Here is a 27,760-nt window from a genome sequence, read left to right on the forward strand (position 1 = left end):
CTATGTGAGGGTGTGTGATGTGTGTCTATTAGCGTCATCTCTAAACACTTCAGGCACACACACACACACACACACACACACAGCGCCAGTGTGGATTCAGATGGTCTTTGATCACTGGCTCACGTCACTCTCCTCACTTGTCACAGGGACCATTTTGCACATAAAGAGTGTTTGTGTGTGTGTGTGTGTGTGTGTGTGTGTGTGAGAGATTGTGTGTGTGTGTGTGTGTGTGTGTGAGATTGTGTGTGTGTGTGTGTGTGTGTGTGTGAGATTGTGTGTGTGTGTGTGTGTGTGGCGGGATAGTGGCCTGACAGAGATGATCGATGAACAAGAGACGTCCATGCGCTCACAGTTCTGTTATTTTTAGAAGAATCTCTATTTACTGACTACAGTCACACTTACTCACGCATGTCTAATCATTTTCCAGCAAAACAACCCCTGACGCTGATGTGTGTGTGTGTGTGTGCAGAAAGATTACAGAAAACACGATAACGTGAATAAAGTCATCAGGAAGAAAAAGGCGGCTGAAGACAACGAGTCTCTTTTTTATTGTTTTTATTCTCCAACATATCTTTGCGTGACAACAGAACAAGAGGTTCTGCTGGATTAGTATTTGCATATCTTAACATTCCAGTTATCAAAAAAACCAGATGGAGAGAAAGAGAGAAACAAACTTCACAGGAAAAAAAAAACACCAAACACACACACACATGAGATGAGATACGAGATTCTACTTCCTGCAACATTTCTAATTAGTGGCTCAGTGGAGATTAGTTTGGTTGCCATCTGTGCGATCCCAACGTTATCGGTCCCCTACATCTCTTCCATTAGCAGCATACTGATTACTGATCACGGCGTCTGCACTAGCGCTGTGGGTTTCTGGTTCTCAGGGGCCCGCGGAACGTTCTGATTACTGATCACGGTGACTGCGCTGCACTAGGGCTGTGGGTTTCTGGTTCTCAGGGGCCCGCGGAACGTTCTGATTACTGATCACGGTGACTGCGCTGCACTAGGGCTGTGGGTTTCTGGTTCTCAGGGGCCCGCGGAACGTTCTGATTACTGATCACGGTGACTGCGCTGCACTAGGGCTGTGGGTTTCTGGTTCTCAGGGGCCCGCGGAACGTTCTGATTACTGATCACGGTGACTGCGCTGCACTAGGGCTGTGGGTTTCTGGTTCTCGGGGGCCCGCGGAACGTTCTGATTACTGATCACGGTGACTGCGCTGCACTAGGGCTGTGGGTTTCTGGTTCTCGGGGGCCCGCGGAACTTTCTGCCGCCGCAGAACGCGACTGCGTGGTGAGTCGAAGGCTGCCAGGCGGGTGGTCGGAGCGGAGTCTGGATCAAAGGACCCGAACGGTCACCGTTAATCTGGTGGTGGAGGGCCAGAGGAGGGTGCCCTGGTCAAACTGACCGTGATTATGGCGAGAGTGTGAGTGTGCCTGTGGGGTGGTCTGGTCAGGTGGCGCTTACCCCTATGCACAGAGAGCAGGGGTCACAGAGCTGGCCATTAACCGTAAATAATGCAGAGGGGGTATGGAGGTCTTCCTGACCAAACATGGCGTTTAGCCCTGACCATTAACCGTTAATAATGCAGAGGGGGTATGGAGGTCTTCCTGACCAAACATGGCGTTTAGCCCTGACCATTAACCGTTAATAATGCAGAGGGGGTATGGAGGTCTTCCTGACCAAACATGGCGTTTAGCCCTGACCATTAACCGTTAATAATGCAGAGAGTGTTCCCTGTGTTCTGTAGTCTTGTGCGTAGTGCAGGCCATTTCACCAGTCACCTCTTCAGTGGTGGTTGTGTTCAAAGAGAAGAAGCCTTTTCCATCAGGTTAATAAAAGCGTCCTGGCGTAATGAAGCACTGTATGTGTGTGTGTGTGTGTGTGTGTGTGTGTGTGTGTGTGTGTGTGTGTGTGTGCTGTGGTCTCATCGTGCCTCATTAGGGGTCCAGCAGCCCACCTATGACCACCCCACAACACCACCACCACCAGAGGTACCACACAGCCATAATCAATGGCAGGCACCAATTACATCTGGACTACTAGCGGACATGACCGAGGCCTGACCGCCTAAAGAAATGTCCTCAGGTGTGTGTTAACCAACAGGAAAACTTCACACCCTTCTCTTGTGCTTCTGTGTGTGTGTTTACTGCAGTCAACCCTCAGGACAATACTTTTGTGTTACTAGGTGTGTATACATTCCGGTGTGTGTGTGCTTTTTAACCCCCTAACACAACATGTGAACTTTCACAGTTATAATGTACAATACACAAATAAAAGAACTGTGACCCTGTTTCAGAGATATAGACCTCAGGAGAGAATGCCACGCATCGGAAAGGAATGGGAGTCAGATGCTTTGTGTTCGCATGTGACAAACAAACTAACAAACAAAGCAAAACAACCAAATAAACAAGTGATCTCGGGGGCAGTCCAGCCCCATCTCAGCACAGGTGTGTGTGGACTAAGGCCTTAATGAGCGTCCTTATGGTCCCTTTACACACACGTACACACACACACACACAATCACCTCATCGGCTCAGTACCATACACTTAAAAACACACACACACACACACACACACACACACACACACACACCTGGGCAGACCCGGGCCGGATTGGACACAGTGTGCGCTGCTGTCTGGGCAGCGACATTCCCAGCTTTCCCAACTCGGATTTCCAGTTGTCCCAGTTGGTCTGAGATTCACAATTGAGGGCCGAAACCAATAAACAGAGTACAAGGCAACGGGGCGGAACCTGCACACTGGACACCATAGCGTGCGGACGTCTGTGCTGGACACCATAGCGTGAGGACGTCTGTGCTGGACACCATAGCGTGAGGATGTCTGTGCTGGACAGTGAACGTGTGCTCTGACTGACTAACTAACTAACGGGGGGGGGGGGGGGGGGGGGGGGGTTGGGGGAGAGGAGGATTGTTGCGGTCACGTTTCCTGACTCATTGCAAACTACCCATCAAAGCTAACCTTGGACAAAATTAAAAACATGACTTTAAGGGATATTAAGGGATATTAACTGTGTGACTACAATCCAACAACACACGTTTTTTTCTCACATAGTATGAGCATTTGCCAAGAGTAGCACAACGAGAAAAGCCTATGACATAAAGGAAACTGTTATTTATTGCTATGCTAGCTAATTCATTAATTCATCAATTAATTATTATGACAGTCTGGAGTTCACAGCTGACAGGCACATGCTAGACTAAGCTGACATCAGCATGACAGATCTATTACCAGACAGAGGGATCTACCCTACAGTTAGAAGTAGATCAGACAGACAGATCTACTGTACGTTACTGTTAGAAGTAGATTGGATACATCAAAACAAATGCAAACGCAACAGAAAGCTCCGTCTCCAACAAAAACACATCGACACACACCTCCCAACCCCACGGATTCCTGGTTAATGTAGTTAATAGCTCCATAGATTTCCTCTTTTATACAATACATCTACAAAATTACACCTGTCTATTCTCTCTTCTCTGAGTGCCTTCATCATCTAACTCTAACCGTACTGACTCGGAGCAGAAACGGGGGAGGGTGTGGCACCTGGCAATGGTGGTGGAGTAAACGGCTCTGAAAACACTGTGTTGTTATAACAACGCCATTACAACATCAACACAACGCCATTACAACATCAACACAACGCCATTATAACATCATAAGAACGCCATTATAACATCATAAGAACGTCATTATAACATCATAAGAATGTCATCACAATATCATAGTCATGGCATCATCACAACGTCATGTTGTCATGGCGTGTTGTTATAACAACGCCATTACAACATCAACACAACTCCATTATAACATCATAAGAACGTCATCACAATATCATAGTCATGGCATCATCACAACGTCATGTTGTCATGGCGACGCTGTATTGACCCCCCCCGCCCCCCCCCCTCCGGTCTACTCGGTGATCTCCATGATGAGGTCATCTCCCTCCAGGCTGGTGTCGGCGCTGACGTAGATCTTGGCGATGGTGCCAGAGATGGGCGAATTGACCACGGTCTCCATCTTCATGGCGCTGAGCACGCACAGGGGCTGGCCCTTCTCCACCACGTCGCCCTGCTTCACCTTCAGCAGCACCACCTTACCGGGCATCGGCGCCCCCACCTGGCCACGCACGTCCTTCAGCGCCTTCGGGTGGAAGTGCATCTCCTGCAGGACAGAGGAGACGCTTAAATCAACACCATCATACTATACGCCATACCATACGCCATATGCTATACCATACGCCATACCATACACCATACCATACATTACACCATACGCCATAACATACATTATACCATACACCATAACATACGCCATACCATACGCAGCAATGTGTGTTAGACCAGAGGAAATGCTTAAAGCAACACCGCCATACGCAGCAATGTGTGTTAGAGCCATACGCAGCAATGTGTGTTAGAGCCATACGCAGCAATGTGTGTTAGAGCCATACGCAGCAATGTGTGTTAGAGCCATACGCAGCAATGTGTGTTAGAGCCATACACAGCAATGTGTGTTAGAGCCAGCCATACACAGTAATGTGTGTTAGAGCCATACACAGTAATGTGTGTGTTAGAGCCATACGCAGCAATGTGTGTTAGAGCCATACGCAGCAATGTGTGTTAGAGCCATACGCAGCAATGTGTGTTAGAGCCATACGCAGCAATGTGTGTTAGAGCCATACGCAGCAATGTGTGTTAGAGCCATACGCAGCAATGTGTGTTAGAGCCATACGCAGCAATGTGTGTTAGAGCCATACACAGCAATATGTGTTAGAGCCATACGCAGCAATATGTGTTAGAGCCATACGCAGCAATGTGTGTTAGAGTAGAGAGGTATGAACTCTATACAGTAATATGTTTTAGAGCAGAGGAGATGCTTAAAGCAACACTACCATGTGTGTGTGTGTATGTGTGTACTGTATGTGTATGTATGTATATATGTATGTGCATGTATGTGTGTGTGTGTGTGTGTATGTATGTATGTATGTATGTATGTATGTATGTATGTATGTATGTATGTATATATATATATATATATATATATATATATATATATATATATATATATATGTGTGTGTGTGTGTGTGTGTGTGTGTGTGTGTGTGTGTGTGTGTGTGTGTGTGTGTGTGTGTGTGTGTGTGTGCATTTGCAGGCATTTGTACCTTCATGGCCACTGTATCCTTGACCAGCACTGAGCGGAGCTGGCCGTTGAGCTCGAAGAACACCTCCCTCTGGCCCGCCTTGTTCAGGTCCCCCAGCGCCAGAGCCTTGATGTGCAGCGTCTTCCCTCGCTCTAGCTCCACCTGGTGGAGGGGAGGGGAGATGGAGGGAGAATTTTATTTCCAAACATCACCAAACAGTATATGGCTGTATAAAGTGGCCTGGTGCAGTATGGGTCAGCAGGGACAGAGAGGTGCATTATGGGTCAGCAGGGACAGAGAGGTGCATTATGGGTCAGCAGGAACAGAGAGGTGCATTATGGGTCAGTACTGAGAGAGGTGCATTATGGGTCAGCAGAGAGAGAGGTGCAGTATGGGTCAGCAGGGACAGAGAGGTGCATTATGGGTCAGCAGGGACAGAGAGGTGCATTATGGGTCAGCTGTGAGAGGTGCATTATGGATCAGTACTGAGAGAGGTGCAGTATGGGTCAGCAGGAACAGAGAGGTGCATTATGGGTCAGTACTGAGAGAGGTGCAGTATGGGTCAGCAGGGACAGAGAGGTGCATTATGGGTCAGCAGGGACAGAGAGGTGCATTATGGGTCAGCTGTGAGAGGTGCATTATGGGTCAGTACTGAGAGAGGTGCAGTATGGGTCAGCAGGGACAGAGAGGTGCATTATGGGTCAGCAGGAACAGAGAGGTGCATTATGGGTCAGAGGTGCTGTCACTCCCCGATGTGAGTCGCTACCCGATGTGAGTCACGCATGCTCAGATTGATAGGTTTTACGGCATAACGCCAAGGGATCTGACTGAAATCCATAAAATAATTCACTTTTCTGTTTCAAAAACGTTTTAGGTATCTAAGATTGTTTGATTGCTAACGTTAGCAAACGCCATTCAAGTGACAGCCTTTGTTGTGCTTGATTGCTTACTTACTTGCCAGCAGTGAACAAACTTCGTTATGTAGGTCAATTTTTATTGATATTACAGAAGTCTCTCGCTAGCAGGCTACTTCAGCCTCTAATCTAGAACTGACATTAGAGATCATGCCGTGAAAATGTGATGCCTTACGCTAAATAGTACATTACTGCTGTGTAGGCTAATGTCATTATTCTGTGGCTAACAGCACTGGTAGTCGCAAAGTAGCAAAGTGACGCATGCGCGACTCACATCCGGTAGCGACTCGCATCGGGGAGTGACAGTGCATTACGGGTCAGCTGTGAGAGGTGCATTATGGGTCAGTACTGAGAGAGGTGCAGTATGGGTCAGCTGTGAGAGAGAGGTGCATTATGGGTCAGCAGGGACAGGGAGGTGCATTGTGGGTCAGCAGGGACAGAGAGGTGCATTATGGGTCAGCTGTGAGAGAGGTGCATTATGGGTCAGCAGGGACAGAGAGGTGCATTATGGGTCAGCTGTGAGAGAGAGGTGCATTATGGGTCAGCTGTGAGAGAGAGGTGCATTATGGGTCAGCAGGGACAGAGAGGTGCATTATGGGTCAGCAGAGAGAGAGTTTCAGTATGGGTCAGCAGGAACAGAGAGGTGCATTATGGGTCAGCAGGGACAGAGAGGTGCATTATGGGTCAGCAGGGACAGAGAGGTGCATTATGGGTCAGCAGGGACAGAGAGGTGCATTATGGGTCAGCTGTGAGAGGTGCATTATGGGTCAGCAGAAACAGAGAGGTGCATTATGGGTCAGCAGGGACAGAGAGGTGCATTATGGGTCAGCTGTGAGAGGTGCATTATGGGTCATCAGGGACAGAGGAGCAGTACTGGAGACAGAAATCAAAACAAACCCCCAAAACCACAAAACAACTGGACAGCAGAACACAGGAGCCAGACAACCAGAGAGAAAGAGAAAGACAGAGAGAGGGAGAGGGAGAGAGAGAGAGAGAGAGAGAGAGAGAGGCGGTATGTGTATAGTTAGCAACATGGAGACATATATGCGGATATGCCACTTGGCTGGTAAAAAACAAAAAGGGCCTCCCTGTTTCTTTCCCTCACTCTCTCTCTCTCTCTATTGCCCCCCTTGTACCCTTCTCTCCATCCTTCTCTCTTTCCCTTTCCCCTCTCTCCCCCTCTTTTTCTCTCTCTTCTCTCCATCCCTCCCCCTCCCATGAGGCCTGGTGTTAGAGAGACGTGCTGTCAACTGGAAATGGATACAGCAGGTGATCCAAGCTCAGGTTGCCTAGCGATCGGCCCTCAGAAGATACCCAGGGCTCACGGGACCGGGAGCGTGCACGTCACACAGCACACATTCCATGAGCGCGCACGTCACATAATGCACATTACATGAGCGTGCACGTCACACACCACACATTCCATGAGCGTGCACGTCACACAGTGCATATTCAATGAGCGTGCACGTCACATAATGCACATTCCATGAGCGTGCACATACAGGGCATATTTCAAGAGCGTGCACGTCACACAGCAGAGACCTTGACGGCGTGCACATTAAACAAGGCAAACAGTGAGGGTGCAGTGAGCTCCTTAACCGCTACGCTACACTACTGCACGCTAGCCCAGCTCCTTAACCACTACACTACTGCACGCTAGCCCAGCTCCTTAACCACTATACTACTGCACGCTAGCCCAGCTCCTTAACCGCTACACTACTGCACGCTAGCCCAGCTCCTTAACCGCTACACTACTGCACGCTAGCCCAGCTCCTTAACCGCTACACTACTGCACGCTAGCCCAGCTCCTTAACCACTATACTACACTACTGCACGCTAGCCCAGCTCCTTAACCGCTACACTACTGCACGCTAGCCCAGCTCCTTAACCACTACACTACCACCACCCTACAGGCTACTGCACGCTAGCCCAGCTCCTTAACCACTACACTACTGCACGCTAGCCCAGCTCCTTAACCGCTACACTACTGCACGCTAGCCCAGCTCCTTAACCACTATACTACACTACTGCACGCTAGCCCAGCTCCTTAACCGCTACACTACTGCACGCTAGCCCAGCTCCTTAACCACTATACTAGCACCGCCCCGTTCACGTCACACAGCACACATTCCATGAGCGTGCACGTCACACAGTGCACATTCCATGAGCGTGCACGTCACACAGTGCACATTCCATGAGCGTGCACGTCACATAATGCACATTCCATGAGCGTGCACATTATACAGGGCATATTCCAAGAGCGTGCACGACACACAGCAGAGACATTGACGGCGTGCACATTAAACAAGGCAAACAGTGAGGGTGCACATGGAACTGCAGATATGCCTAATCAGCCTCTCCGCTCTTCTCTGAGAAGAGAAACACACTCATTCTTACAGAGCATCTTAATGATGCCATGTTAATGAAATTACCCACTTCATTTGAAGCACAATTAACTAATTATTGCTGCTTAAAACACACGGCAAACGAAGAGATAAATATAATTATAGAGATTCCAGCATTAGCTGTGAGGAAAGTGTGCAGAAAAACATCATTGCAACGGCCCTTTTCTCGGCATCTGGGCATGCAGCCTCTGCTCTGCTCTGCTCTGCTCTGCTCTGCTCTGCTCTGCTGCAGCCAGGGTGGGCAGTGGATACTGGGCAGCAACGGATTTAACATTTCTGGACAAGCATGTCTGAGGAGGGGGTGCCTACACACACACACACACACACACACAAACAGACAGACAGACAGACAGAGGAACACACCCACCCACCCACACACACACACACGCTCTCTCTCACACACACACACACACAGACACACACACACACACTCTCTCTCACACACACTGACACACACACACACACACACAGACAGACACTGCTGGAAGTCTGGAGCAGACAATCTCCCGTCATGGCTGTGTTTTTATTTTACAGTCTAAAGGCCACACTGGTCTGTCAACATAAATATTTACTGCATGCACACACACACACACACACTCGTGGAGAGCTTGGAGCACTGCGTCTTGTTCATGAATAACATGAATATTGTCCAGCTTATAAATAATGTATTCTGATTGGTTGTTTGTGTGCCTATCCTTCCCATGAGCAGCCTGAACGCCACGCTCTCCACACGATCACTCTTATCCTGAACGCCACGCGATCACTCTTATCCTGAACACCACGCGATCACTCTTATCCTGAACACCACGCGATCACTCTTATCCTTACACTGAACACTTACACTGAACACTTACACTGAACGCCACGCGATCACTCTTACACTGAACACCACGCGATCACTCTTATACTGAACGCCACGCGATCACTCTTATACTGAACGCCACGCGATCGCGATCACTCTTATACTGAACGCCACGCGATCACTTTTATCCGTATACTGAACGCCACGCGATCACTCTTATACTGAACGCCACGCGATCACTCTTATACTGAACGCCACGCGATCACTCTTATACTGAACGCCACGCGATCACTCTTATACTGAACACCACGCGATCACTCTTATACTGAACGCCACGCGATCACTCTTATCCGTATACTGAACGCCACGCGATCACTCTTATACTGAACGCCACACGATCACTCTTATACTGAACGCCACGCGATCACTCTTATACTGAACGCCACGCGATCACTCTTATACTGAACGCCACGCGATCACTCTTATACTGAACGCCACGCGATCACTCTTATCCTCACACGATCACTCTTATCCTGAACGCCATGCCCTCCATGCGATTATTATACTGCGGACATAGCTGTTTTTAAGTGCTATTAAAATCTCCAGTTTTTACACTTTTCCTTACAGTCCTCATTGGCAGTGTGTGTGCGTGTGAGTTAGTGTGTGTGTGTGTGTGTGTGTGTGTGTGTGGGGGGGTACGCACTAGTGGAGGTCATGGGGTGATCATGGGTAATTTAGTGTCATGTTTAGAGAGAGAGATAAAGTGAGAGAGATGAAGAAAGGAGGAGGAGGAGGAGGAGAGCCAAACAGAGCGGCTCCAGCATTAGGAGCAGATTTCATAATAACGGGACAAGAGCAGAAGGACTAAGGAGATTACATTTGCACACTTCTAAAGGACGCACATCTCCAACACACTATAGAGCCAGAGTGTATTAGAGAGAGAGAGAGAGGGATGAGGAGAGAGAGATGAAGAGAGAGAGGGAGAAAGAAAGAGATGAGAGAGATGAGAGAGAGGGAGAAAGAGAGATGAAAGAGAGAAAAAAAAAGATGAGGGAGAAAAAAAAGATGAGAGAGAGAGAGAGATGAGAGGAGGAAAGGCAGGCCAGAGAGGAGGAAAAAAGAGGGACAGAGAGAGATGGAGAGAGATGGAGAGGGATGAAGAGAGAGATGAGGAGTGTGAGGTAGACCAGAGAGGAAGAAAAAAAGGGAGAGAGAGATGGAGAGAGAGAGAGGACATTAAAGGCAGAGAGAGGAGTAGGTCACATGGTCCAGAGCGCTTTAGAGAGGGACGCCCACCTCAAACTCCTCGGCGATCTTGGGTCCATCCAGGAAGAGGCGTGTGTTGAGGCAGTCAACGGGTCCGAAGTTCTTGGTGAAGTCACGGAACTCCTGGAAGACTTTGGGGTACATGGCGGCGGACATGACATCCTCGGGGGTGATGTCATCATCGTGCGACTCGCGGAGCTGTTTCTCCATGACCTCGAAGTCCATGGGGGGCAGAGAGGCACCAGGGCGACCCTCCACACGGGGCAGGTTCTTCAGCACCTACGGAGCAGCAGAGGGGCATTAGGACCAGCACCACACACACACACACACGCACACACACACACACACACACACACGCGCGCACGCACGCACACGCACGCGCACACGCACACGCACACGCACACGCACACGCACACGCACACGCACACACACACGCACACACACATAGACACACACACGCACACACACACGCACGCACACACAAACACAAACACATTAGTGTAGAACCCTAAATGGACCCTATTTGAACAGATTTGACAGGTAAACTAATTGTGTAAGAAATGAAAGGAACGGTTCTTGTCGACAGGTCAGCATTAGCCAACATTAGCTCTCCGCATGGCCAAACCCTATTACAGGAAATCAGACTCAGGGCTGTCATTAGGATCACAAAGTATTGTTTACAAATACACACACACACACAAAGCGGGGCTAAGTGGTAAAATATTTCAGTAAGAGAAGCAGAGCCACACACACACACACACACACACACACACAGACTTACTTAATGGCTTTTATGTTTGAGAGAGAGAGGAAATGTGAGCAGACACAAGGGCAGATATGAGATCTGCATGGGGACATGCCTGTGTGTGTGTGTGTGTGTATGTGTGTGCCTGTGTGTGTGTGTATATGTGTGTGTGTGTGCCTGTGTGTGTGTGTGTGTGTGTGTGTGTGTGTGTGTATATGTGTGAGACGTTCCACCAGAGAATGCCACCGCTCTTAGCACAACAACATCAACAGCGTTACCACACACACACACACACACACACACACACACAGACGAGGGCCAATGGGGAGGCAGTGATTCATGATTTATTTAACCTAGTTGGTGTGTGAATCACAAGGGATGAGGGACACAACTACACATACACACATGCGCGCACACACACACACCCACGCACACACACGCGCACACAAACACACCCACGCACGCACACACACACGCACGCAAGCGTGTTGTGTGTGTGTGAGGTCCACAGTAGTGATCCTGTGTTTAAATGAGTTTATAAATCATCTCATGCTAATGAGAGCGAGACGTCAGCCTGATACACACTTCGTCATGCTGCTCATATCCAACTCAATCCAGGTGAAGACGTCCCATTTAGCGTAGTCATTGGATACACTTAACGGCTGATCTAGAAGAGACGAGTAGATTCCTCCGATCACATTAGCGTTATCTCAGGAGACGAGTAGTTTCCTCCGATCACATTAGCGTTATCTCAGGAGACGAGTAGTTTCCTCCGATCACATTAACGTTATCTCAGTAGTTTCCTCCCATCACATTAACATTATCTTGGTAGTTTCCTCCGATCACATTAATGTTATCTCAGGAGATGAGTAATTTCCTCCGATCACATGAGCGTTATCTCAGGAGACGAGTAATTTCCTCTGATCACATTAACGTAATCTCAGGAGACGAGAAGTTTCCTCCGATCACATTAACGTTATCTCAGGAGACGAGTAGATTCCTCCGATCACATTAGCGTTATCTCAGGAGACGAGTAGTTTCCTCCGATCACATTAACGTTATCTCAGGAGACGAGTAGATTCCTCCGATCACATTAGCGTTATCTCAGGAGACGAGTAGTTTCCTCCGATCACATTAACGAGAAGAGAAGTTTCCTCTGATCACATTAACGTTATCTCAGGAGACGAGTAATTTCCTCCAATCACATTAACGTTATCTCAAGAGATAATGAGTAGTTTCCTCCGATCACATGAGCGTTATCTCAGGAGACAGCAAGACGCTCATTCTGAACTCTGGGCTGGAGACAGGGTGACGAGTGTGTTTCATCTACTGATTAAGTGACAGGGTTATAAAGAGGGTCTGCTCACACTACTCATGTTCACACTAACACTCACACACACAAACACACTCACACACTAACATACACACACCAACATACTCACACACACTAACAGTTACACACACACTCACACACTAATATACTCACACACGCACACACACTAACATACTCACACACACACACACACTAACATACTCACACACACACACACTAACACACTCACTCACTCACACACACACACACACAAACATACTCACACACACACACTAACATACTCTCACACACACACACACACTAACATACTCACACACACACACACACACACACAAAGGGTTATAGAGAAGCAGACGCTAACGTGGTGCTGAGAGGACTGGCCTGGGCCTGGGCCAGAGGTCAGCTGAGTGGGTGTGGGCAGTAGAGTAGGTGTGGGCAGTAGAGGAGCAGTCCATCCTGGTCTACTCAGCCTGGGCCCTTTACTCTGACAGAGCTAATAAAACAGTCACCTTATTACACGCTAACCTACTCACTCACTACAATACACACTCACACACTAACACACGCACACACACACACACACACTCTAACACGCACACACACACTCTAACACGCGCACACACACACACATATACCAACACACGCACACACACCAACACGCGCACACACACATGCATCTGGCAAGGGGAAGCCGGAGGAGAGAGAGAGAAAGTAAGAATCAGAGAGAAAGAGAGAAAGAGAGAAAGAGAGAAAGAGAGAGTGCTTTATTTATCCCCAAGGGGACATTTCAGTGGGGGGGAAAGAAAGGGAGAGAGGGAGAGGGCAAGATAGAGAGAGAGGGCAAGAGAGAGAGAGAGAGAGAGAGAGAGAGAGAGAGAGGAGGGAGAGAGAGAGAGAGGAGGGAGAGGGCGAGTGAGAGAGAGAGAGATGAGCAAGACAGAGGAGGAGAGGAAGGGAGGAGGTGAGGTTATGATGCGCTGACATTTTTCTAAAGAAAGAAAAGCATGTCTGTATTGTGCCCTAATCTGTAGCCCCTGGTCACAGAGGCAGCACGAGATGAACTGCTGCTCATTCTGCCCCGAGATCGATCCATCCATCCATCCATCCCTCACTCACACACTAAACAAACAACACCAGCACGTGTGTGTGTCTAGCTGCAGGAGTCGGAAGCACAAAAAGGGATTTAAGACAGACAATAAATTAAAATGATGAATTTCATCTTCACGGTTTGCCTTTCTCTTACAAAACAACAACATAGCCTGAGGTGACACACTGTGTGTGTTTGTTTGTGTGTGAGTGTGTGTGTATGTGCGTGTGTGCGTGTGTGAGAGAGAGTGAGTGAGTGAGTGTGTGAGAGAGAGAGAGAGATGAAGGGGCCTCGCTTTGGGCCGTTTACCTCCACAGAAGAGAAATGAGGACTAGAGAAGACGCACAACAGCACACCACCACAACAACAACAACACAACAACAACCACCACCACCACAACAACAACCACAACCACAACACAACAACAACAACCACCACAACAACAACCACAACCACCACAACAACAACCACAACACCACCACCACAACCACAACAACACAGCAACAATCACAACAACCACCACTACCACCACCACAACAACCACCACCACCACCACAACAACCACACCACAACAACAACAACCACACCACAACAACAACAACCACAACCACAACAACCACAATCACAACACAACAACCACCATCACAACAACAACAACCACAACAACAACAACAAGCACCACCACAACAACAACCACAACAAGCACCACCACCACAACAACAACAACAACCACCACCACCACCACAACAACCACAACACAACAACAACAACCACAACAACAACAACCACAACAACAACAACCACAACAACAACAATACCACATTAACTTATAACAACGCATGCTAAACCGATCACCGATTTATTCAGAAAGGACCAACAAAAGCAAATTATTCCCAATGCTTCCATTTGCTTGTCCAAACTGAAACGCATTAGAGTCAACTTTACTGTTTCCCAGTGATGGAGGACCCAAACTTGTCTGAGAAATAATGGATCTCCAGAGAAGTGTGTGGTGGGAATGGCTGACGTTCCAGTAAGATGAACAGCACACAGCTCTGTGGAGAGCAGAGACATCAGCGCTGACACACACACACACACACACACACACACACACTAAACAAACAACACCAGTGCAGTGACAAACAGCCAGGGCTCCCTTTTCTTCTCCAAGGAGGAGGAGGAGGAGGAGGAGGAGGAGGGTTGTTTATGAGGATACTCTGTATATCAGACAGTTTCTGTAGAAGAGAGGGGGAGAGAAACAGAGAGATTGCAGGGTGGTGGGCCAGGTCAAAACCCCACCAGGAAGGAGACAGACTTTCTTCTGCAGACCTCCATGGCAACAACACCATCCTCATCCTCTCTTGGTCAGCCCAAGGCTGTGCACTTTAGGCCAGAGAGCCTCCTTCACACACACACACACACACACACACACACACACACACACACACACGCCAGGAGCTAGAGTGTGGTTGGTAGCGGGCTGCTCTGCTTCAGCTGTGGATACCAGCTATAGAGGCCTGGGGCTGCTTCAGGGGGCAGCTATAGAGGCCTGGGGCTGCTTCAGGGGGCAACTATAGAGGCCTGGGGCTGCTTCAGGGGGCAGCTATAGAGGCCTGGGAGGCTTCAAGGGGCAGAACTTGATGAGGCTTCTTATCAGTAGTCTGGAGAGATGAGTGATGTTGGCTGGATTAGTGCTGCTGCTCTGTCTGGCACTACTGCAGGCTAGCAGGTGCACCAGTGGGATTCCACACTCTGTAGATCTGCCTTGGCTAATACACCCAAGTGCACTGTGCCTAGCTGGTTGGCTAATACACCCAAGTGCACTGTGCCTAGCTGGTTGGCTAATACACCCAAGAGCACTGTGCCTAGCTGTTTGGCTAATACACCCAAGAGCACTGTGCCTAGCTGGTTGGCTAATACACCCAAGCACACTGTGCCTAGCTGGTTGGCTAATACACCCAAGCACACTGTGCCTAGCTCGTTGAGCTACTCCAGATGCACTGTGCCTAGCTGGTTGTGGTCCTAGCTACACTGTGCTGCCATGGTTTAGCTGGTCCCATCTACACTGGACAGTAAAACCACTAGTGTCACAGTTGGAGTGTTATGTTCCATTTATTCTATTTAGAGTGTACTGTAATATTTCAATACTGCAGTTTACCAATTTGGAGTAGGAAATGCACTCTGGACTGTGTTAAATTCCACTCTTTAGGGGTTACTTTGACACTGCAAAATGTACTGTGCTGTCATGGTTTTGCTGGTACAATCTGTGATTTATTGGTTATGGTGGTTCAGCTGCACCCGGTGTTACTGTTTTAGCTTGTAGTGTGTGTGTGTGTGTGTATGTGTATGTGTGTGTGTGTGTGTGTGTGTGTGTGTGTGGTCCCATCTGTGTTTTACTGGTTATGGTGGTTCAACTGGTCCCAACTGCACCCAGTGTTACTGTTTTAGCTGGTAGCTGGAAGCGTGTCAGGTGTGAATTCCGTACCTTGGTCCTGAAGGGTTCTGGGAATCCTCCGTGCGGAATACCGATGTGTCCCTGCAGGAACTCCACCACGGAGAGCGGGAATGAGAGCTCGTCTGCCCGCTCCTCCACCTCAGCCCGTGTCAGAGAGTTCTGGACCATGAACTGGGCCAGGTCGCCCACGATCTTAGAGGACGGGGTCACCTGGAGACAGCGGCAGGAGAGAGACAGGGTCATTAGAAAGACAGAGGCGGGAGAGAGACAGGGTCACCATGGAGACAGGGTCATTAGAGAGACAGGGTCACCATGGAGACAGGGTCATTAGAGAGACAGGGCAGAGAATGTCTAATAAGGGGAGAACCTTCACTCTCGGAACTCTTCCGGTGTGGTACTGCATCTAGGGGCGCTCGCGGGCGAGTCCAGAATGAATGGAGGTCTACGGAGCTGTACCCCTCAGAATCCACTTTTCTCGGGATATAATTTTTTTTTAAGTAATTTGAATATAGTATTCGAAAGGGGAGGCAAAGACAATACACTTGGTTGAGTATTATATATTTTAAAGACACTTAATTGTTCTAAAAAGCCTTTCAAACGTGTCAATGACGTCATTCATTAGCATGATCATAGCATAGCATAGCATCAATGCTAGCGTGTTATGGGCAACAACGACCCAACCTGTAAGAAAACGAAAGGACATGACTCCCGGATTATTTCACTTTTGATTGATAATCCATATCCATTTTGCGAAAAATAAAATAAAATCTGAGGGTTTCAGTTGTTAAATAGGTGAAAACAATAAATATAGCCATGTAGCTCCATAGGACCCCATGTATTTTGGACTCGCCCGCGATCGCCATCTAGGTGAACTCTGGTGAACTGCAGCCAAATTCGGTTTGTTTGGGATTAATAGAGAGTGGGGAGGCTCTACGTAGACGGGCTCTGGACAGGGTCACCATGGATACAGGGTCATTACAGGACAGGGTCACACAGAGACAGCGGCGGGAGAGAGACAGGGTCACATGGAGACAGAGGCGGGAGGGAGACAGGGTCATTAGAGGACAGGGTCATTAGAGGACAGGGTCATCAGGGTCATTAGAGGACAGGGTCACTAGAGGACAGGGCCACTAGAGGACAGGGTCATTAGAGGACAGGGTCATTAGAGGACAGGGTCATTAGAGGACAGGGCCACACGGAGACAGAGGCAGGAGAGGGCAAAACTAGGGCAGGGGTCGGCAACCTTTTTTGCCTGGAGAGCCACTTTTACCACTTTTACACTTTTAATCTCAGAAGAGCCACATAAAGACGGTTACAAGAAAAAGTTTGGATATTTAACGTACAGTTACTTTCATTCAACAGAGGATTTTTTAATACATTTTCTACTAGTTTTAAAAGTAATGTGCAAGTAACTTGAAATGTAAAGTGGAATGACAGAAGTATAGGGCTTCCCATGTACTGTAGGCTAAACACCACCCCCTATTTTCCCATGTAGGCTAAACACTACCCCTTATTTTCCCATGTAGGCTAAACACTACCCCCTATTTTCCCAGTGTCCTTTGGTATGCAAAGTAACATCATAGTTCACAACACAACACTCAATTTTCATTGACATGTCATTGGCGAAATTGAACATTAGGCCTACCAATGATTAGATTTGGTGATGGCCTTGGAGTCTGGCTGTATTCAGTGAGGTGAAGTTTCATGCAAGAATTGAGGCTGTCATCATTTCATCTCACATATGAAAAATATAAAGACAAACCTGTGCTCACGTTTAAGGGCAATTCCACGCAAAACTGTCATATATCCATAACGCCAACTAATAGCCTACCATGGCATTGTGTTGGCGTTATAAATGTGACAGTTTTGCGCGGAATTGCCCTTAAACGTGAGCGCAGGTTTGTCTTTATATTTTTCATATGCAAGTGGAATAGGGTTAACACAGCAATACTAACTCGTTGCAGTGTGCGATAACGGGCAGTTCGTTTCGTGTTTTCAGAATCAGTCTTCGGATGGAGACTTTTCCATTTCAGCCCCGTTGTGTTCGCGCTCGCAAGCTGTGCTCACTGATGGTTCCTTTTTTATATTTTCCTACAGCAAGCGCGCACATCTCTAGCCTACAGCAAGCGCGCACATCTCTAGCCTACAGCAAGCGCACACATCTCTAGCCTACAGCAAGCGCACACATCAACAATAACAATTAGCCTACAGCAAGCGCACACATCAACAATAACTATTAGCCTACAGCAAGCGCACACATCTCTAGCCTACAGCAAGCGCACACATCTCTAGCCTACAGCAAGCGCGCACATCAACAATAACAATTAAAGAGTAGTTTTCCTTATCTAGCCTACAGCAAGCGCACACATCAACAATAGCAAGTGTTCTCGTTGACTGAAATGGAGGGAAATCGGTGATTTTGTTTGATATTGACATGGCAACGAACCACGAATGTAACAATATTGTGCAGGCTACGGTTACAGAGTCAAGTGAAGTGGGAAGTTATATAAATTACTCATATAGACCTACGAACTAAAATAAAATACATTTTAATTAAATAGGCCTACTCATTATTATTTGAGCCGCATCAGAGGGATCAAAGAGCCGCATGCGGCTCCAGAGCCGTGGGTTGCCGACCCCTGAACTAGGGGCTACACAGTTCTGGGCTGCTGCTGTTAGTGATGATTTGGAGTTTGGCTCAAGAACTGCTTTGCTTTCTGACAGGGTTAGAACAGCAAGCACAGAGCCAAGTGCTACTCTAGTGTCCAGGTCTGCACTGCATACACTGTAAGCACAGAGCCAAGTGCTACTCTAGTGTCCAGGTCTGCACTGCATACACTGTAAGCACAGAGCCAAGTGCTACTCTAGCGTCCAGGTCTGCACTGCATACACTGTAAGCACAGAGCCAATCTAGTGACCAGGTCTGCACTGTACAGTATACACTGTAAGCACAATGACAGGGCAGATAGAACAAGCAGATGGAGAGAGAGAGAGAGAGAGAGAGAGAGAGAGAGAGAGAGAGAGAGAGAGAGAGAGAGAGAGAGAGAGAGAGAGAGAGAGAGAGAGAGAGAGAGAGAGAGGGGGGGGTAGGCTAAAGAGAGAGGGAGGCAGGGAGAGAGAGAGAGGGAGGCAGAGAGAAAGAGGTGAGAGGAGAATGTTTCTACAAATATCAGAGTTCATGTCAGAGCCATTATCTGTGTTGGTACAAAACAGGCAGGAAGATGAATAGAGAGAGGGAGAGGGAGGAAAAAAAGAGGGGGAGAGAGAGATAGAGAGAAGAAGAAAGAACCAGGATAACAGAGAAAGACAATGAACATGCCACTAAGCTGAGGCACACTGACAGGCTAAATAACAAGGACAGCACAGGAAACCAGGCTGTCTCTGTGTGTGTGTGTGTGTGTGTGTGTGTGTGTGTGTGTGTGTGTGTGTGTGTGTGTGAGACAGAGAGAGATGTGCTGCTGGAACAGAGGCCCCTGTGTCGGTAATGAGGTGAGGAGAGGAGAGGAGAGGAGAAAGGCCAACTATCTTTGATCACTTAATTTAGCCCAGTTAGGTCTGAGCAAGCGCTCACTAATGCCACTGATTAGAGGCAGATCAGACAGCACTTAATTTAGCCCAGCTAGGCCTGAGCAAGCGCTCACTGATGCCACTGATTAGAGGCAGATCAGACAGCACTGCCAAAGATTCTATAGTTAACTTAGCTTTATCAACCGTCTCTGGCACTGCTGCTCCCAGATCAGCTAGGCCTGAGCAAGCGCTCACTGATGCCACTGATTAAAGGCAGATCAGACAGTACTGCTGCTCCCAGATCAGTTAGGCCTGAGCAAGCGCTCACTGATGCCACTGATTAGAGGCAGATCAGACAGTACCGCTGCTCCCAGATCAGATAAACCAGAGAGGGTTAAAGCGGAGCTAGTAATCAAGGATCTTTGGATAAACTCTCCACTCTCAGCAGGGCTTTCTCTTGGACAGGGGAGGCAGAGTGGGGATTAACACACACACACACACACACACACACACACACACACACACACACACACGGGCGCACACACACACACACACACACACGGGCGCACACACACACACACACACACACGGGCGCACGCATGCACACACAGACAATCAATCTGTCTCTCTCTCTCTCTCTCCTCACTCTCTCTCTGGCATTTGATGTCTTAACCAGTCATTATCACCCGGAGAGAAGAAATACTCTTTTCTGATTGGCTGGCGGGGTGGCTTTTAATTCTGAATAACGGGACACCTATGAAGTAGATCTGGTAAAAAAAAGTTTAATTGCCGTTCCATATCAATGCTTATGAATGGTAACTATAACAACCATAGTAGGATGACGGTTAAGCCTGGAGGCAGGCTTCGCAACAATGGAATCAACTGTAAACAAGCTAACTGTCCATGCTATTGCTGTTATAGGGCCAACGAAAGTTGTACAACAAGCTGAACTAGTGAGCTTCTTTTCAAACGAAACCGCGTGTTTCCTTTGCGTGCTATAAAGGCATGGCTTTACAGTGGCAACCAGGTGATAAGCGGGATAACGGCCTTCGAGGCGTGTCCAGTTATACGGAATTAATGGACTCGGGCGGTCGTGGACTCCGCTGCGTGTCGGGGAGTTCTTTGCCCCTCGCCCTCGTCCATTAATTCCGTATAACAGGACACCTCGGCGGCCGTTATCCCTTACATCACAAACACTAACAAACACACCTGCACACAAACATATAGAGATACACACACTCACTACACACACACTCCATGCTGAAGACTCTATATATAGTACATACACTACCTATTCTCTTTGATCTGTCTGTTTATGTCTTAACCAGATGAAACACACACACACACACAAATAAATATATATTTGTATAAGAAGCCAATGGCATTTCCCCCCGTGACATCAGCTACTGCGCTGCCCTTTGATTGGTCAAGTGCTCAGGAACCCTAACCTCATAATCTTATAGTCTTTTCTCTCCAGTGAAAAGGCATTGATCACAAGCCTGGCTGTGTAATGATAGAGCACACAGGCACAGCGTCTCTCACACACACACACACACACGCACACACAGACCCCAGTCGTCGGCAGACCATTCAGTGATCCTGCAGGGGTTACCAGGTGTGCTGGACTCTTGACTGGAAGGGATTTGTGTGTCGCCCTTGACAATGGGGAGGCAGCAACACAACCTCAGCTTCCTATTGGCTACTGAGCTACAGTGCATCTACAGGGCAAAAAACAGTCCTGCGAGAAGAGGTGTAACACATACACACTGTTAAAGGAGTTCGGTCTCATACAGAACTACTGAGGTGCCTGAGCTCGGGGAAGGCCTGGCTGACGCACTAGATCATAGGTTCTCAAAGTGCGGCCCGCGGAAACATTTCTGGCGGCCCGCATTAACATCTGTAAAACTGTACAACTGTACTGTGTGCTTTGAAAAGAATGAATCTCCGTTTAGAGGTGTTTCGTGGCCGTCAGGTTTTCCTGTGATGCTTTGGTAGCTGGAATTGGCCCTGAATAAGGCCTATGCTGATAAGAAGCAACGCACACTGAGACTGTTTGTTCTAAATAAGTTTGTACTTGAAATGGACTGCAACCAGAACAGTTATATCCCAAATTTGTCTGTTGAGGGTAGAGAACCCTATGGATTGTGTGTGCATTGCAATTTTTCTTAAGATTTTCACAAGTTTTGCCAGGTTTAGCCCCAGTTATGAATTAGAATGTGTTTAATGCAATGTGTGTGTGTGCGCATGTGTGCACATGCATGTGCATTTCTGTATGTGTGTGTGTGTGTGTGTGCGCGCATGTGCATTTCTGTGTGTGTGTGTGCAGACATGGGCAGTATTTCAATTATATGTATTTAAAATATGTATTTAATTACTTTAGCGTATTTTGTAATTTATATTTTGCAGGATTGGAAAAACTCAAATGTAGTTTGTAACAAAATACTTTGAGGGATTGTATTTGAGTATTTCAACTACTTAAAGGAGCGATTTGTAGTGTTGTTACTGAACATTCTGTAGGCCAAAATCAAAACACTGGTGAACTTTCTCAAGACTACCAGACGCGAGCCTCTTCTGGGTTGCCAGATGTAATTAAGACTTAGCTAATAACGTTAGTTGGCCTGCAGCTGTTTTAACGTTTCTCCAACCATGACCCAGCTACACATTACGGAAACAGTGAAAACAAAAAATACCTCTCTAACCAACGTAACATACAGTATTTAGCTGAAGTTAGCGATGCAGATGAAGTTTAGCCTAGGCTACCTGTCGTGGAGAAATATGGCCAGCTCTACGTCAGACTTGATATTCTTCGTTTGACGAAGACATCGCCATATCAGGAAGCTCCTCCGATGTCCACTTAATTTGTTTCTTGTTTTAATTTTGGAAATTTGCCTGCCTCTCGTAGGCGTTCATGACTACAACTGACAGCAAGTTGACAGTTGGCCTTTGCTAATTTGGCAACACAAATAGCCCATTATTAATACGCTATTCTAGAATTAATCGTTCAAAACATAAACGAAAATTCCAAGAGATTCCGCCCCGTAACTCATTTTTTTTCATGGGTTTTACAGGTTATAGTAATGTTGTCAAATAAGCCATTACTTCAATTCATCGTGTTTCCTTACTCTCTGACAACAAATGGTGATCATTTTTGGAATGGTTACCATTTATTTTCCATTATTTCCTACGTACTGGTCCTTTAAATACTTCTCAAATAAGCCAAAATGTCATCACTCAATTAAATATACTACCCGGCCCGCTATAACATGACAATAGGCAATGCTTATTATAAAGCCAAAGGCCAGAATCTTGGTGAATCTGGTTTTAAGAATAGGCTGGGTGCCTGGAGATATCCCTTGGGCAATTCCGTATATTCAACTGTAAAGTTGACCTAAACATTTCATTACCTTTTTTGGAAGAAAAGCATGAAATGTTTACCCATTTTCCATTTTTCTTGCTGTGGTATGCCACATTGTGACCAACTTAAAAGTGTGAGATCCAACTTTCTTCTATTACGATCCCCTCTGAACATGTGTAAAGTTGAAAAAAATGAAAAGAAAAGTCAATTGTGGGAGCCAAAATGGTCAACTTTATCACCCTTCTGTAAGGACAACATGGGGTGTAAACCCAGTTTCTTTGTTTATGTCAATTTTTTGTCACCCTGTACAACTTAAAGCCCCTTAGAACCCCTTAGAACAGGGGTCCCCAACCTTTTATGTACCATGGACCAGTTTGTTTCCTATTTTTTTTTTCACGGACCGGCGGGGGGGGGTTCCATGTTCCATATGTGTTGTGCATGCATTACTTGAAAAGAACTAGCTCCAGTTATGTATGAACAGTGAAGGTAACAATCTCTTAAACATGTGAAAAACTTGAAGAAGTGAAAATTGAACAATATGAACTATGAATATTGAACAACTTGAAGCTACATCTATAAGTGTGAACATGCTTAACAAAATATGGGAACAAAACATGGGAACTAAACGTGCATTACGAATATAATCAGTGGGAGCCCTGTGCTTGTTTCCCTGCAACAAGAAGGTTCCATCTGAGGGTGATGGAAGACAGTGACGCCCTCAGTGTGTTTGAAATGTCCAGTCGATTGCGCAATTTGGTCTTAGTTGCAGTCATTGCCGAAAACCTGGCCTCGCATACATACTTGGTGGGAAATGGTAGCAGCGTTTTCAGCGCTTTTACGGCTATCTCAGGATATTCTGCTTTGGTTTTCATCCAAAAACCCGCCAGAAAGGTTTCCTCATAGCCTACACACTCTTAAGACCACCGTCATTTGCAATTTCGATCAACTGCTCTTCCTCCTGCGCTGACAAGTTAGGACTATTCGGGATATTGACAAATGGGTTGCGGACCCACTCATTGGTTTGCCGTGGATCTTTGGAGGATGGGAAGTAACGCTCAACCTCATTTGAAAGCGCAACAAGGTGATCGCGCACCTGCTGCGAGAGAAAGGGCCCTGCCTCAGTCTCTCCCAAAACCCCCACTACTGTTTGGAACATATCAAATACACCCCGGTCCACTCGTCGTCCCTACAAATCAAGCTTGGCTTTAAATGCAGCGACTTTATCTGCCAGTTTAAAGACAGTCGTCATTCTCCCCTGGAGTGACAGGTTGAGGTTATTAAGCAACCCGAATCACACAGGTAAGCGAGTTTTGACACCCAGTCCTCATCACTAAAATGTGCAGCTAACGGTGACTTTTTTTCTGTAAGAAATCTCTGCAGCGGCTCTCGCAACTCAAACACTCTGGCCAGTGACCTGCTAAAGATGCTTGTTTTTTGTTGCTCATTCTAGCAGTTTAGCTAACTTCGTGTGACACTACCGTTCGCTGAGAAGGTGAAGTGAGCTGACCTGAGGCTGTGCAGCGCTGAAGGCAATATGTAAAAGTGTTGAAGGCGGGACAGACAGACGTAAGAAAATAGACCTTGCAAAATGCAAACATGCGTGCAATCAAACAACTGCATATAGGCCTATGCCATGTAAAAACGTGACATTATTGCAAATTATACAACAATTGGGTTCTATGGAACTATTTATTTGTTTCTGATTGACCGAGAGACGTTCCATGAGTCGGAATATCCCTGGACATTTCAACTCAGACTTTGCACAGCTAATAATAAATCACTCCGCGATACAATGCGAAGATTTGACACAATGTTCCCAGCTCTCCACTATTTCAAGCAATGGGTTACTCCTTAGCAAACCATAACGAAACAGTGCTTCACCACATCTGTGGATTAAACCACAGTCAACTCAATGTAAGTAAGATGCAACATTTCTTTCAAGAAGACATGTAAACCACCAAGACCCGTAACGAGGGATCTGGAATGTTGGTTACCTAGCAACCAAGATGCTGTCTATTGAAAATAACTATTTTTTGATGCGTAAGAACGATGTCGAAATTAACATTTTTAAACAATAATGGGGTGTTTTCAGATTATTTAGTTTGTTGTAGAATTGTTGTATAGAAGCAATATAACACTCGTGATCGTGGGATTGGTCATGGATATTCCCACGGCTGTTGTGGCTACGGCCGAACAACACCCGTGGGAATATCCATGACCAACCCCACTCTCACTCGTGCTATATTGCTTAATTAAATTTAATTTAGTTTGCATGCATTTTTTTTAAACTCATGTCGTAGGCTACGGCCCGGTTAGGAATGTCCCGGGCCGCGGCCCGGTGGTTGGGGACCGCTGCCTTAGAACATGTTGAAAGAAAGTTAAAAAAGTAACTAGGTGCTTGAATTGTCAGGTGTGTTAAGTGCTACAAGACTACAATTTGATAAGATACTGAGGGAGAATATTAGGACCACGGCCTTTGACCCCATGACCTTGAGTACCTAATAGCTGATGTTCATTCTCACTACAGGACAGTATTAAAACTTGGATTTGACATGAGGATTTATGTAAGGAGTAACATCCGCATTTACTACAGGACAGTATTAAAACTTGGATTTGGCATGAGGATTTATGTAAGGAGTAACATCCGCATTTACTACAGGACAGTATTAAAACTTGGATTTGGCATGAGGATTTATGTAAGGAGTAACATCCGCATTTGCATTTGCACGCACGCACGCACGCACGGAAAATGATGGTGGGTAGTTTGCTTTGTTACAGTTGATTCCACTGTTGCGAAGCCTGCTTGTAAGTTCAATCATTGTTTACATTGATATGGGATGGTGATTACATTTTTTTACCAGATCTACTTCATAGGTGCCCCAATGTACAGAATTAATAGGCCCCTGCCAGCCAATCAAAAATAGTATTTCTTGTCTCTTGGGGATACATTTTCAATAATATGCCTTGTTAGTATACCATGATTATTGTGTGGGTATTTTTGTATTTCCAAATGACCAATTACTTGTATTTTAATTAAATACATTTTTCACATCAGTATTTTGTATTTTATTTTGTTACATTTCATGAGCCAGTATTTGTAACAAAATAGTTTTTGATGTATTTGTGCCCACCTCTGTGTGTGTGTGTGTGTGTGTGTGTATGTGTGTGTGTGTGTGTGTGTGTGTGTGTGCGTGCGTGCGTATGTGTGGTGTGTATGCGTGCGTGCGTGCGTGCGTGTGTGTGTGTGTGTGTATCTGTATGTGTGGTGTGTGCGTGCGTGCGTGCGTGTGTGCGTGCTCACCTTGATGAGGTCCCCCAGCAGCTTGTTGGCCTCGGCGTAGGCCTTCTTGACCTCCTTGAACTTGTGGCCCAGCCCCATGCTGTGGGCCTGGAAGTGCAGGTTGGTGTACTGGCCACCCGGGATCTCGTTCTCGTACACGTCCGCGTTGCCGGACTTCATGGTGGCCGTGCAGTCGAAGCAGGCGTACAGGCCACGCGCCACCTCCCAGTACTCGCTGTAGTCAAACACCTTATCCAGCGAGATGCCTGCAGGAGGAGGACAGGGTTAGTGTTAAACGTCCCACATACTCGACGCACCCGACCAGTAGCGCGACAATGTGACGTCGTATATAATAATATAATAAATCGTTTCTATTCTTTCCTCTTAATTCCATGTGTTGCAACTCTCACTGGTAACTTTGTTAACTTATCCAGCAAACTATTAAAAATGCACGACTGTAACAAAACACTGCAACTCGCTTGCCCTCGAACTAGTCCATCTTCCTGTTTCCGCCTTGTCGCGCTCGTCTGAAAAAAAATGAGTGGTGCGCTACCGTGTGCTACACGGCCAAAACCCTGGCGCGCCAGAGAGATCTACGTCATTTTGACGTCACATTGTCGCGCTACCGGTCGGGTGCGTCAGGTATGTAGAAGCCATTACTGTTGGACTGGTGTGTTATGTGTTATTGTGTTGGATTGGTGTGTTATGTGTTTTGTTGTGTTATTGTGTTGGACTGGTGTGTTATGTGTTATTGTGTTGGACTGGTGTGTTATGTGTTATTGTGTTGGACTGGTGTGTTATGTGTTGGTATGTGTTATTGTATTGGAGTATCATGTGTTATGTAAGGGATAATGGACGACATGGCATTTGGTGCACGTTCGAGGTGATAAAATTCTCCAACGCGCAGCGGAGGCACCTGGTAAGTGCATTTCTTTCTATAATGTATCTCCAAGACTTAATGATTTTTTCCTCGCCCCTGTTAGTCATGGGCTCTCTCTGAATGTTTTAACACTCTGCAAAGCGCCATGAGACATGTGTAATATTTTGGCGCTTTATAAGTGAAATTAAATTGAAATCTCTGTGAACCAAACACTGTGGCGTCCATTATCCTGCTTATTCCACTGTTGCCACTTGCCCGCGTACACTAACATGTTAATTTCATGTTATAATTTCAACGTTTTAATCGCTAAAACTGTCTTGTTTGTAGAACTACTTCTTACCAACACATATCGGCTAATTTCTCAACTTGCTGGACAAACTGCCGTTACTAGTTCTAAATGGATGGTTGCTACGGCCAAAGGCATCAGTAGCACTCTCAAAATACTATTCATATTCCTTGAATTTCCCCTGGGGATCAATAAAGTATCTATCTATCTATCTATCTATCTATCTATCTATCTATCTATCTATCTTATCATCATACTGTATACAGCGTCATTAGCACTCTCA

General features: G+C 46.8%; 1 protein-coding gene across 1 annotated transcript; it reads right to left on the reverse strand.

Annotated features, from left to right (window-relative positions):
* Nucleotides 1-539: 539 nt before the first annotated feature.
* On the reverse strand, nucleotides 540-27,462 carry LOC121708988 (pyruvate carboxylase, mitochondrial-like). Its single transcript, XM_042091987.1, has 6 exons — nucleotides 27,447-27,462; nucleotides 26,333-26,577; nucleotides 16,200-16,379; nucleotides 10,583-10,831; nucleotides 5,187-5,327; nucleotides 540-4,189 (listed from the first exon to the last, which is right to left on the reverse strand). The coding sequence occupies exons 1-6, from the start codon at nucleotides 27,460-27,462 to the stop codon at nucleotides 3,938-3,940; spliced, it is 1,083 nt and encodes a 360-aa protein (XP_041947921.1). The 3' UTR covers nucleotides 540-3,937.
* Nucleotides 27,463-27,760: the final 298 nt, after the last annotated feature.

The sequence above is a fragment of the Alosa sapidissima genome, chromosome 5, assembly GCF_018492685.1.
Source record: "Alosa sapidissima isolate fAloSap1 chromosome 5, fAloSap1.pri, whole genome shotgun sequence".
Classification (NCBI taxonomy): domain Eukaryota; kingdom Metazoa; phylum Chordata; class Actinopteri; order Clupeiformes; family Clupeidae; genus Alosa; species Alosa sapidissima.